The sequence below is a fragment of the Loxodonta africana genome, chromosome 6 (genome assembly GCF_030014295.1).
Source record: "Loxodonta africana isolate mLoxAfr1 chromosome 6, mLoxAfr1.hap2, whole genome shotgun sequence".
NCBI lineage: Eukaryota > Metazoa > Chordata > Mammalia > Proboscidea > Elephantidae > Loxodonta > Loxodonta africana.
Genome location: NC_087347.1, coordinates 21,688,511 through 21,702,122, shown reverse-complemented (window position 1 = coordinate 21,702,122; position 13,612 = coordinate 21,688,511). Strand labels below are relative to the sequence as shown.

Sequence of the window (13,612 nt, the reverse complement as noted above, 5' to 3'; positions counted from 1 at the left end):
GATTTGGGTAATGGTCCTGAGATCCCATCTAAATCAGTGACACTGCTCAAGTCACTGTGCCTACACACTAGAAAATAGCATTTTTTGCTTTTGGTGGTAAAATAAATATAATATCAAACTGGCCATTTCAATCATTTTCAGGCGTATGATCCAGTGGTATAAATCACACTCATAATGTGCAGCTATCATTACTATTTGTTTACATTTCATATTAATACTCCAAATTCAAATTTAGGATGCGAGATTCTTCTTTGATTTTATATTTGTAGGTTTTTTTTTCTTTTTAACTCGGAAGCTTTGGGTTCCTAAGTACATTAACATAATTATTTATTTGCTTTATACCAAATATAGAGCAATACACATTAGCATAATAATAGCAGTATTAAAAGGAGACCTGGTGGCCCAGTCGTTAAGAGTTCAGCTGCTAACCAAAAAGGTCAGCAGTTCTAATCCACCAGCCAGACTTTGGAAACTCTACGGGTCAGTTCTACCTCATACTATAGGGTCACTATGAGTCAGAATCAACTCAAATACATATGTATACTCTGACTTTCCTTAGATGAGGTCCAGTCTGCTATTTTCGCATAATGTCATATCTTGGAGATAGAAGTAATGATATCAACTCATCAACACCGAGATGTGACACAGGAAATTATATTTACCTCAAAGAAAAAGGAAGGATTCTTCAGGCACTGAGGCAAAAAGTTCCACGTAAGGAAGTATGTATTTGGTTGGACTCAATCTGCTACATAGCAACATTCAATGCTAGATGAGACTTTCGCCAAGAATTATATACCTAGCCATTCAGACATCACACAAGTATTAACATTCACAGGATAGAATTCTTATAAGTTCTTCTTTAAGAAGTTACTGTCACAGAGGGACTGGGAGTGAAAGTTAATCTATCTGAATATAACACTAGGCCTAAAACAACCTGGAGATATGGCTATTGAAGAGAATGAAATGTTACAAAATATGAAAACTAGAAACATATACTGGTCAAAGGGGGAAAATGTAGAACAGAGTTTCAAAATCTCATGGAATCCAGATTTTATGAAGTCATGGAAGCTGGAAGAACCCATGAAACTATTACCCTTTGATAATCCTTAAACCTTAAACCAAAAAATTCTGTGCTTGGACAGAATGGGAAGAACATTGGGTTAAGAGTCAAATGACTGAGATTCTAAACTCAGTTCTTCCAGTTATTTCCTCCCAGGAGTAGCAATACTTAACCTCCTAATTATGGAGTTGTCTTCAGAGTTGTGATGGATTGAATTGCGTCCCCCTTCCCCCCAAAAATATGCATTGAAATCCTAACCCTAAAAAAAAAAAAAAATTTTTTTTTTTTTTAACCCTAGTAACTTGTAAATATGACCCTGATCGGAAAGAGGAGCTTTCATTTGTTATGTTAACAAGGTTGTCGTATGGGGGGTAGTTCCTTATACCTAATCAATTCTGAGTTACAGAAATAGAAGAGTAGACATAGAGACACACACTCAGATTAAAGACAGGTGCCAAACAATGCCAAAGAAAGCCAAGGAATGCCAAGGATTGCTGGCAGACACAGAAACTAAGAGAGAGACTGAGAGAGGGAATATACATGGCTGAACCCTGATTTGGACTTTCAGCCTCCAGAACTACAGGGCTTTGGACTACTTCATTCTGGTTCAAAACACTGCTGATACTTCGCATCTCTAACAAGTGCCCTAAGATGCTAACACTGCAGGTTAGGGACCAGTTCTGAGAACCAGTAGTAGAGTACCCACCCAGTGGTTCTCAAAATTTAATATACATAAGTATCACTTGGGGTCTTATTAAAATGTAGAATCTGATTCAGTATATTTGGGGTAGTAATGGAAAAAAAAGAAAAAAAAAAGGCCTACAAAAGTGTGAGAAAATAAATATCATTTCTCCCAAGCCAAAAATGAAATAAGGTAAATAAAACAAGAAATATGTCATAATTGATCTTTGCAGCAGCCGTCTCCGGGTGTCGGCTTGCTTGCTCAGCTGACAGTGTTTGGGCTTTGGCCAAGTGCTTGCGAGCAACCCTTTCAAGGCCCACATACTAGAAAAAAATCATACAAGAGATGGGAATAACTATGACAGAATGGTTCCAGCCATTACACACAAGAGGCACAGCCATGGTTGTCTCTATGTATCTATATATATTTATATTTAAACCAGAAAAATCTTAAAAAGGGCAAGATAATATAAAATACATAAAAGGCCTAGTACAATTTCTAGCACACAATTAAAAAAGGAAAAGAACTTGATTCTGATGCATGGTGAATTCATGAGTGTCAGCAAAGAACTGTGATCCTTCGGGTTTTTCAAGAATGTGACCTTTCAGAAGCAGATTGCCAGGCCTTTCTTCTGATATGCCTCTGGCTGGGTTTGAACTTAAACATTGCACAACCCATCCCTTATATACCACCCAGAATTTCTGCAGCACCCTCACCAGATTTCAAGCTCACAATATCCCCCACCTGTAATCACTTGCCCTTGTTATTAAGTTTTACCTGTAGCCAGATTGGCTGCTTCCTTTTGCTAAAATGGTTGAGCTTTTGGGTAAACCAGCTTACAGAAGCGCCACCCGGTTTTCCCATTACTTCACCCCGAGTCTTTCTCTGGAGGAAACTCTGGGCACAGCAACAGAAGACCAGCAGCAGCAGCAACAGCAGCAACCACTCAAGAGTTCGGGCCATGGTTGTCTCGTGGGAAACAGTTTCCACAGTGTAGTGTGCGCTATTTCTACTGCAATAGTCCCCACCCTGGTGCAAGAATGACAGACGTCAGTGCTGGATCTCGGCCCCTGGGGATCCGTGATGGTATCTCCACCTAGAAACTTACGTGCCACTATGTGCCCTAACTGTTTAGACTATGTGGACATTTGAGTAGAAAAGGTCAGATGGGGGAGGGGAAAAGATGCCTGCTAGTGGCTTTTTACTCCACCTGCTTGGGTGGAGACCCTGGGCTCCTCATCAACAAGACAGTATTAAACCACCAAACACAGAAGCCCAAGGTAAAAGTGGGAGAAGCTAAGAAATTTATCCTCATTTGAATGATTTCCTTGTATTTGGTTTCTCACCTTTTGTGGGGTCTTCTGGCAGGACTCCAAAACCATACACAGAATGACAGAAAAAAAAAAAGATGAATGCCGAGATTCCAACTGGTTCTGCCTCTGTGTGTAGAAACCCAAAAAATAGCTTGAACCTTTTGTCTCAGTTTCATACTGCTGGTACCTCTAATTCTCTCATTGTAGAAATGGCCCTGCTATTGCTCTCTATTCCTAATCTCCATCACTACCACCATCATGACCCCTTTTTCAATGTCACCACCACCACAAACATGTTCTGAGCTGCCCAAACCTATTGGCCTCCTAGAGAGATAAGGAGTAACCCTGGCTTTTCTCCTTGGAATGTCTTGTAGTAGAGTTAAGAATGCAACATCTTCACAGGAAAGAAAGAGAAAAGCATACAAGGAATAACCTGGGAGGGTTTGAATTCAACATGTGCCTATGTCAGTGTGGAACAGGAGTGTTTTAAATGGTGCAAGGATTAACATGGAGGGGGCCATGGGAGTGGTGTTGCAAGTACTTAATGACATTTTTTCATGTCTAGATCCCAAAAACCAATTAACACCACTGGTTTAGAGGCCGGACTGCCTGTGTTTGAAGCTTCAATTCACGGTGGTCTTATGTATAACAGAATAAAACATTCCCCAGCTCTGTGCCATCCTCACAATGTTTGGTGTGTTTGAGTCCATCGTTGAAGCCACTTGTCACTCCATCTCATGGAGTTTCCCTCATTTTTGCCAACCTCTACCAAACATGATATCCTTTTATAGCCATTGGAGTTTCCTAATGATATGTCCAAAAGAAGATTGGCAAAGTCTTTTTGTCCTTCATCACTTCTAAGGCGCATTATAGCTCTGCCTTACACAAGCATCCATTGGAGATACTGTGGGTTTGGCTTCATGCCACCTCAATAAAGCAAGACATGTGGACTATTTTTTTGCTTCCCAGTGCCTATAAAAGTTAATTATAGCTTTGATATTCTTGTATATTTTTTAATCTCATCCAACTTTCTTTTTATCTGAGTCTGCTTGTCTTAGTTATCTAGTGCTGCTGTAACAGAAATGCCACAAGTGGATGGCTTTAACAAAGAGGAGGTTATTCCCTCACAGTCTAGTTGGCTTGAAGTCTGAATTCAGGGCACCGGGTCTAGGGAAGTCTTTATCTCTCTGTCAGCTCTAGAAGAAAGTCCTTGTCATCAGTCTTCCCTTGGTCTAGGAGTTTCTCCTCGCAGGAATCCAGCGTCCAAAGGATGTGCTCTGCTCCCAGCGCTGCTTTCTTGGTGGTATGAGGTCCCCTTTGTCTCTCTGCTCACTTCTCTCTTTTATATCTCAAAAGAGATTGGCTTAAATTGTAGAGTAAGCTTTTAGATTGAGATTACATAACTGCTGATAATCCCATCTCATCAACATCATAGAGATAGGATTTGTAACACTTATAGGGAAATCACATTACATGACAAAATGCTGGACAATCATACAATACTGGGACTTATGACCAAGCCAAGTTGACAAATATTTTTGGGGACACAATCAATCCATGACACTGCTGTTCATTTATTTCAGCTAATTTTTTCTTTGTGGCGTGTTGCTTCTATTTAATAAGTACATTTGTCTTTATTGTATTGGATATCGCAACCAATTTAAAATTTTTCTTTTGGATTGCCATATATCCAAAACACAGTCTTTTATAATTTCCTTCCCCTTTCTGAAATTTTTTAAATTATTATTGTGCTTTAAGTGAAAGTTTACAAATCAAGTCAGTCTCTTCTCATACAAAAATTTATACACACCTTTCTATATACTTGCTATAGCTGCTGACCAAAGGGTCGGCAGTTTGAATCCACCAGGCCTCCTTGGAAACTCTAGGGGGCAGTTCTACTCTGTCCTATAGGGTCACTATGATTCGGAATCGACTCAAAAGCACTGGGTTTGGGTTTTTTGGGGGGTATATATTCCTAGTTGCTCTCCCTCTAATCAGATAGCACACTCTTCTCTCCACCGTCTATTTTCGTGTCCATTCAGCCAGCTTCTGACCTCCTCTGCCTTCTCATCTCCCCTCCAGACAGGAGCTGCCTACGTAGTGTCATGTTTCTACTTGATCCAAGAAGCTCACTCTTCACCAGTGTCATTTTCTACGCTATAGTCCAGTCTAATCCCTGTCTGAAGAGTTGCCTTTGGGAGTGGTCCTGTCTTGGGCTACCAGAAGGTCTGAGGCCCATGACCTCCAGGGTCCTTCTAGTCTCAGTCAGACCATTAAGTCTGGTATTTTTACCAGAATTTGAGGTCTGCATCCCATTACTCTCGTGCTCCCTCAGGGGTTCTCTGTTGTGTTCCCTGTCAGGGCAGTCATTAGTTGTAGCCAGGGACCCTCTAGTTCTTCTGGTCTCAGGCTGATGTAGCCTCTGCTTTATGCTGCCCTTTCTGTCTCTTGGGCCCATTAGTGAACATTTTTATTTTCTTAATATTGAGGTATAATCCATACTGAAGGCTGTGGTCTTTGATCTTCATCAATAAGTACTTCAAGTCCTCTTCACTTTCAGTAAGCAAGATTATGCATCTGCATAACACAGGTTGTTAATGCATCTTCCTCCAAACTTGATGGCCTGTTCCTCTCCATAGAGCACAGCTTCTAGGATTATTTTCTCAGTATACAGATTGAATAGGTATGGTGAAAGGATACAACCCTGACTCACACATTTCCTGACTTTAAACCCTGCAGTATCCCCTTGTTCATTCTGAACACACTGATTCTTGATCTATATACAGGTTCCTCATGAGCACTATTAAGTGTTCTGGAATTTCCATTCTTCTCAAGGTTATCCATAATTTGTTATGATGCACACATATAGACTGTGAATGGTGTTCGTAAAGAATTTGTAATATACCATGGACTGCCAGAAGAACAAATAACTCTGTCTTGGAAGAAGCACAGAGTGCTTCTTGGAAGGGAAGATGAGGAGATTTCATCTAATGTACTTAGGACATATTATCTGGAGGGACCAGCCCCTGGAGAAGGACATAGTGCTTGGGAAGGTAGAGGATCAGTGAAAAAGGGGAAGACAAAGTTGTGCTGCAATGATGGGCTCAAACATAACAAATTGTGAGGATGACACAGAACCAGGTATTGTTTTGTTCTGTCGCAGATAGGGTTGCACTGAGTCAAAACCAGCTCAACATCACCAAAAACTACAACAAAAACAATTATAGTTATTTGTTGTTGTTAATAGTGTTAAGTCAGTTATTTAAGATGTTAATGATGGATAAAGCTGATTAAAATGAACATGTGGCTTCTTAGCATACTTTGTGTAACTTCTTGTGAGTCTGTAATTTTTCAAAATAAGAAACTAAAAAAAGAACAGATCAAGTAGCAAAACACTTTCATTCTCCCACCCCTGCTCAGCCCAACTTAGTTACCTTCAATATGTCATTGATTTGGTCTCCCAACTTCACCAAAGAGGAGGAAGAAAGAAGGGAAAAGAAAAGGAAACACCAAAAAGAAATATATATATTATATATTTTAAGTATACATGCCTCTTTCTATCAGCAGAAAAGTAACATCCAACTCACCCTGTTACCAGCCTTCCTTTCTTTGGTGCAGTTACCTTTGCCTTCATTGTATTGACTTGATATTTAAGTCTTCCCTTCCCAGAGAATGCATTTTTCCTGAATCTGTCTCCTTTCTTCGGTGATTTCAACCCTGGCTGTGCAGCCGCATTAGCCTAGTGAGCTTTATAGAGATCCTGATATCTAAACCAGTAGGTCTGTGGTGCTAGGGGGATTATGGAGCTCTGGATTTTCAGAAAGTATGCTACACTTTAACCTCTATCTAGGGTTGAGAATTGCTGCTTTACTATGTCATGGGTCTCCCAAATATTTTATTACAGCCAGAATGTAAGAAAGGCTGAAGAACAGAAAGAAGTAAAAGGAGAGAGTGGAAATGGTGTTAGAGGAAAATAATAAATGAGAAGCAGAAAAGCTAGAAAAGTTTCATTGAGGCATATAGAAACATGCAGTAATCTTTGTGAAGCAAATGTCTTCAGCTGTTTAATTGACACTAGCATAGAATGTCCACAGCCTACTTTTCTGAGACCTAGTCCAGGGTTTCTCACCTAGTGTGTTTGAGGGTAAACTAAACCTGAATCAGATTACAGCTCAGGTAAGAGTGAGCTGGGGTGGATGCGCCGGAAGTTCTAATTTTCGAGCACAGACTCAAAATCAAGAACCTTTTGGCCACTTCCATTTGACCCTTGGCATGCAGAGGATGGCAGGGACTGTCACAGCCTGGCTACCTGCAGAATTTTAAGCCAAGGAGAACTGCTGAGCCACAGGGTGTTGAGTTTCAGGGTCTGCTCAGGGAAACAGGTGGGAATAGGGCAGCTTTGTAACTAGCGTGGGCATGAGCAGCAGGCAAGATTTAAGGCAGTAGTGGCAGTAACCTCCATGAAAGTTTTGGTTCACATGGGGACAGCTGCCTGGATTTGTCAGGAAGAAGCCTGCTCACTCTCCCAAGAGGCTCCTACAGTGGACTAATGCCCTCTAAGCACCTCAGCAGAAAAGTTAAGCAAAAGAGAAAACCTTGAAAAAGTTATCTGTTAATGAGTTAACTCAATATTAGAATATATAATAGCAAATATAGCCTTAGATTAATTCCGAAGTTTGAAAGTACAATATGTAACTGAGAGTTTGAACACTTTTTTTCTTTAAACAGTATTTAAACTCTCTACATTATATACTCTGGATGATTTTGATTTAAAAGAAATAAATAACTTTCCATTCACAAACTGTGTACGTTAAGATGGTTTCCCATTAGAGGTGCTTATTTTTTTTATACCATTCATATGATCTTCCACTGTTCCTTTGTGAACAAAAGTGAACATGTGAGAGCTAGTTGCCTGGGGTAGATCTTTATCACACAGAGCAGAACAGGGGAGAATGAAAACCACTGCTTCTATCTCATTATAATCAATCTAGTGCCATAACTGAGAGACCTAAATTAGTTGATGAACTTACATAACAGACTTGAAAACCCTATGGAGCAGTTATGCTTTGCACACAAGGAGTTGCCATGAGTCAGAATCAACTTGAAGGCAACTCAGAACAAAAAGTCTGCAGAAACATAAAAGCTTTTGATTTTGGGGGGTGGTGCCAATCTGGCAGAGTAATCAGACGCTTCCTGTGGTCTGTCTTACAACAAAGACCCAAAAAAGCAAGTGAATCAATTACTTATGACAATCTAGGAGCCTTGAACATCAAAGGCAAAGTTGAGGAATTAGACTACATGGCAGGGGGAGGGAGAGATGGTTCAAAAGCTGCAAGGAGTTGCCAGACCTAACCCAGCAGGAACTGGCACCCTGCAGGTCAGGTCTGCTGGTGCAAGGATGGATAGGCAAGCAGTGGAGTTTAGGATGGGCTTCCACATCAGGAGAAATTGAGTGGCAGAGAGCTCATCCATGCCTCCAGAATCAGTGAAAAGTGACACTTTTGGCAAAAGATAAGTACATGCATCAAATCTACTGCTCTGACCAAAAACCACCCCTTTGGGACAAAGATCTCTCCCATTTACCTGATCCATTCCTGCTCTACACTGGGTGCCAAGCTAACATCAGTGATTGCTGCTTTCCCTGGGCCAGAAGTAGTGCCTGTCTCTCACCTTGAGGCATTCTCTTGGCCTTGGAGAAGGAATAAATTAAGAAACAGGGAAAAAATAATCTGCCAGCTCTCCTAAGCCAGAAACTCAGGGCAGAAACAGCTCCTTTGCCTAGGCACAGGCATAAGGATTTCATGGACTTTGAATGTCTTTCACCCCTGCATAGGCCTGTGTATGCCCATTTCAACAGAGTACGTCCTCATTAGCACAATACAACAGGTTTTATGCCTGAAGTCTAACTTCAAATATTTCAGCTATATGCTGGAGAGGCAGGTTCCATGACGTCTGACACCACTCTGCCTATTAAGCAGTGCCCTTACCTACCCATGGCAGGGATGACTTCACACATTCCACCTAGCCACTTGCAAAAGTAGTCCAAGAATAAGCAGTGCCTCCCAGTTCTTACAGACAACAGCATTTGGTGGCAATATCCTGGCTGCAAAACCCACCCACCTACATGATTTAGGGAATAGGGACACGTTTTCCTCACAGGCACTCAGGTGTGGTTGTCAGCCCCCTGCCTTGCTGAGCACGTGACTCCCTACTGAACTCAGGTACCTGTCCCTACACCAATCACCTCTACCTGTCTGGGACTGTAGGTGAAAGCCTAAACAGCACACTTGGTGACCAACTACCTGGACAGCTGAGCTGAATCCATACAAGAAAATTAAATGGATTTCTGGGCTCATAAACCTAGTAACAGCTCTAACTACCTGTTGACAGGATGTTAACACTTCAAGGTGACAATAATCAAACCAGCTCACTCAAGCATCCTGTTTGGGCATATCAAAACAAAACAAAACAAGAAGCTAGGACACAATAAGGAAACATAAAATAAATAAATCCAATAGCTTATTGATGGCTCAGAGAGAACAGTCAATATCGAATCACATAAAGAGGCAGACCACGATGGCTTCAGCCAGCTCCCAAAACAAAGAATCAAGAAATCTTCCAGATGAAGAGAAATTCCTGGAAATACCAGAGGTAGAATACAAAAGATTAATACACAGAACTCTTCAAGAGATCAGACAAAATACAGAACAACCCAAGGAACACACAAAGGAACAGAGGAAATTAAGAAGATTAGAAAAGAGCATAAGGACAAATTTAACAGGCTGCAAGAATCCTTAGAGAGACAGCAAACAGAAGTCTTGAAGATTAACAATAAAATTTCAGAATTAGACAACTCAATAGAAAGTCATTGGAATAGAATTGAGGAAATGATAGAATTAGTGGGATTGAAGATAAAGCACTTCAGACCAACATATTTGAGGAAAACACAGACAAAAGAATTGAAAAAAAGTAAAGAAACCCTAAAAATTATGTGGGACTCTATTAAAAGAAATTTTTCTAAAGATCATTCAAAAGCATCTGCAGTAGTATATCGACAAGGAACTGCCAGAAAACCAGGCCGGATTCAGAAGAAGATTTGCAAACAGGGATATCATTGCTGATGTCAGAGAGATACTGGCTGAAAGGAGGTCATACCTGAAGGATGTTTACCTGTGGTTTATTGACTATGCAAAGACATTTGACTATGTGGATCATCACAAATTATGGACAACATTGTGAAGAGTGGGAATTCCCGATTACTTAATTGTGCTTATGAAGAACCTGTACATAGATCAAGAAGCAGTCGTTCGGACAGAACAAGGGGATACTGAGTGGTTTAAGGTTCCGAAAAGCATGTGTCAGGGTTGTATCATTTCACCATACCTATTTAATCTGTATGCTGAGCAAATAATCTGAGAAGCTGGACTATGTGAAGAAGAACTGGGCATCAGGTTGGGAGGAACACTCATTCACAACCTACGTTATGCAGATCACACAACCTTGCTTCCTAAAGTGAAGAGGACTTGAAGTACTTACCGATGAAGATCAAAGAAGACAGCCTTCAGTAGGGGTTATACTTCAACATAAAGAAAACAAAAATCCTGCAACAATAACCAGCATCATGATAAATGGGGAAAAGATTGAAGTTGTCAAGGATTTCATTTTACTTGCATCCACAATCAACACCCATAGAAGCAACAGTCAAAAATCCAAAGATACGTTGCATTGGTCAAATCTGTTGCAAAGGACCTCTTTCAAGTGTTGAAAAGCAAAGATGTCACCTTGAAGACTAAAGTGTGCTGACCCAATACATGGTATTTTCAATCTCTTCATATGCACGTGAGAGCTGGACAATGAATTAGGAAATCCAGAGAAGAATTGACCACTTTGAATTGTGGTGTTGGAAAAGAATACTGAATGTACTACAGACTGTCAAAAGAATGAATAAATCTGTCTTGGAAGATGTACAACAGGAATGCTTCTTAGAAGCAAGGATGGCGAGACTACATTTTACATTGGACATGTTGTCAGGAACGATCAGTCCCTGGAGAAGAACATCATGCTTAGTAAAGTACAGGGTCAGCAGAAAAGAGGAAGACTTTCAACGGAATGGATTGATACAGTGGCTGCAGGAATAGGCTCAAGCATAACAGTGATTGTGAGGATCATGCAGGACCGGTCAGTGTTTCGTTCTGTGGTACTTAGTGTCACTATGAATCATAACCGACTCAATGGCACCTAACAACAACAGGAAAATTAACAACCTGCATGTGATCAGAGTACCAGAACGGGGGGGGGAGGGGATAGCAGGAAATACAGAAAAAATTGTTGAAGATTTGTTGGCAGGGCACTTCTGTTATATCACAAAAGATAAGAAGATATCTATCCAATATGCTCATTGAACCCCACACAAGGTAGACCCAAAAGAATGTCACCAAGACATACTATAACCAAACTTGCCAAAACCAAAGATAAACAGAGAATTTTAAGATTGGCTAGGGATAAACAAAAAGTCAAGTACAAATGAGAGTCAATAAGACTAAGGTTGAACTACTCAGCAGAAACCATGCAGACAAGAAGGCAATGGGATGACATGTATAGAGTCTTGAAGGAAAAAAAATTACAGGTCAAGAATTACATATCCAGCAAAACTGTCTCTCAGATATGAAGGTGAAATTAGGACATTTCTAGACAAATGGAACTCAGGGAACTTACAAAAACTAAACCAAAATTACAAGAAATACTAAAAGAAGTCCTCTGGTTAGAAAATCAATAACATCAGATAACAACCCAAATTAGAACACAGGATAGAGGAACCAGATATCAAACCAGATAAGGAAATCACAAAAACAAATCAAGATTAAAGAATTTCAAACCAGGAAAACAGAGATATCATTATGTAAAAGATGGCAATATTAAATTGAAAAAGAGGGACTAAAAAATGTAGTCCTAGATCTTTCAGATGGAGAGGAAATCAAGGTGGTATAAAGAAATAAAAGATTTGTTCAAACTTAGGAAATTAGGGGTAAATAATAAGGTAACCACAAAGAAAACTAACAATCCTACACATCAAAATAAAAAACATGAGAAGCATAAAGATTCAGTAGATAGAAAATAAAGAACAATGAAAAAGAAGATAGGGAAATATATAAAGAAAAATGACTAGGCACAGAAGATTAAGTGGCATGAAGAAACTGTAAACAATGTACACACACACACGAAAGAGATCAAAATGATACCACTAAAGTCATAACCAATAATACTATGCTGAATGTAAATGGACTAAATGCACCAGTAAAGACACAGAGAATGACAGAATGGATAGGAAAAAAAAAAAAAAAAAGATTGGCGTATATGCTGCATAGAAGGCACACCTTAGACTTAAAGACAAAAACAAACTAAATCTCTAAGAATGCAATATATATATATTAAGCAAATAATCAAAAAGAGCAGGAGTGACAATATTAATTTTTGACAAAATAGATTTGAAAGTAAAACGCACCACAAAGGATAAGGACAGTATACAACAATTAAACGGTGAATACACCTGGAGGATATGCCATAATAAATATTTACCCACCCAACGACAGGGCTCCAAAATACATAAAACAAAGTCTAACAGCACTGAAAAGAGAGATAGACTGCTCCATAATAAGAGAAGGAGGCTTCAACACACCACTTTTGATGAAGGACAGAACATCCAGAAAGAAGCACAATAAGACACAGAAGATGTAAATTCCACAATCAACCAACTTGACTTCATGGAGACATACAGAACACTCCACCAGACATCAGGCAACTATACTTTCTTTAAAACGCACATGGAACATTTCTCCAGAATAGCACACATAATAGGTGACAGAGCAAGTCTTAAAAGAATCTAAAATATAAAAAAGTATTAAAAAGCATATTTTCTGACCATAAAGCCATAAAAGTTTCTACTTTTAAGCAAGGAAAAAAAAAAATCAAACACATGGAAACTGAACAATACCTTGCTCAAAAACTACTGGGTTAAAGCAGAAATTAAGAATGGAATACAGAAATTCATAGAATCGAATAAGAATGACAACATTTCCTACTAGAACCTTTGGGACACAGCAAAAGCAGTGCTCAGAGGTCAATTTATAGCAATAAAAACACATGCAAAAAGAAGAAAGGGCCAAAGTTAAATGATTATCCCAACAATTTGAAGAAATGGAAACAGAACAACAAAAGAAACCCCCAGGCACCAGAAGAAAGGAAATAATAAAAATTAGAGCAGAATTAAATGAAATGGAAGACAGAAAAACCATTGAAAGAGTTAATAATACCAAAAGCTGATTCTTTGAAAAGATCATCAAAATCTTATACCGTTGGGCAAATGGCAAAAGAAAAACAGGAGAGGAAGCAAATAGCTTGAATAAGAAATTAGATGGACAATATCACACCAGAGTCAACTGAAATTAAAAGAATCATAACAGAATACTGTGAAAGATTGCACACTAACCAATTTGGAATCCTAAAGGAAATGGACAAATTTCTAGAAACACACTACATATCTAAATGAACACAAAGAGA

At 39.4% G+C, this 13,612-nt stretch overlaps 1 protein-coding gene across 1 annotated transcript in view; it reads right to left on the bottom strand.

The window, feature by feature from the left end:
* Positions 1-2,705, bottom strand: part of LOC100668227 (putative serine protease K12H4.7) — a 44,062-nt gene extending 41,357 nt beyond the window's left edge. Inside the window, exon 1 of the mRNA XM_023543043.2 lies at positions 2,520-2,705. Coding sequence (XP_023398811.2) covers positions 2,520-2,705 — 186 coding nt within the window. The remainder of the gene's footprint in view (positions 1-2,519) is intronic.
* Positions 2,706-13,612: the final 10,907 nt, after the last annotated feature.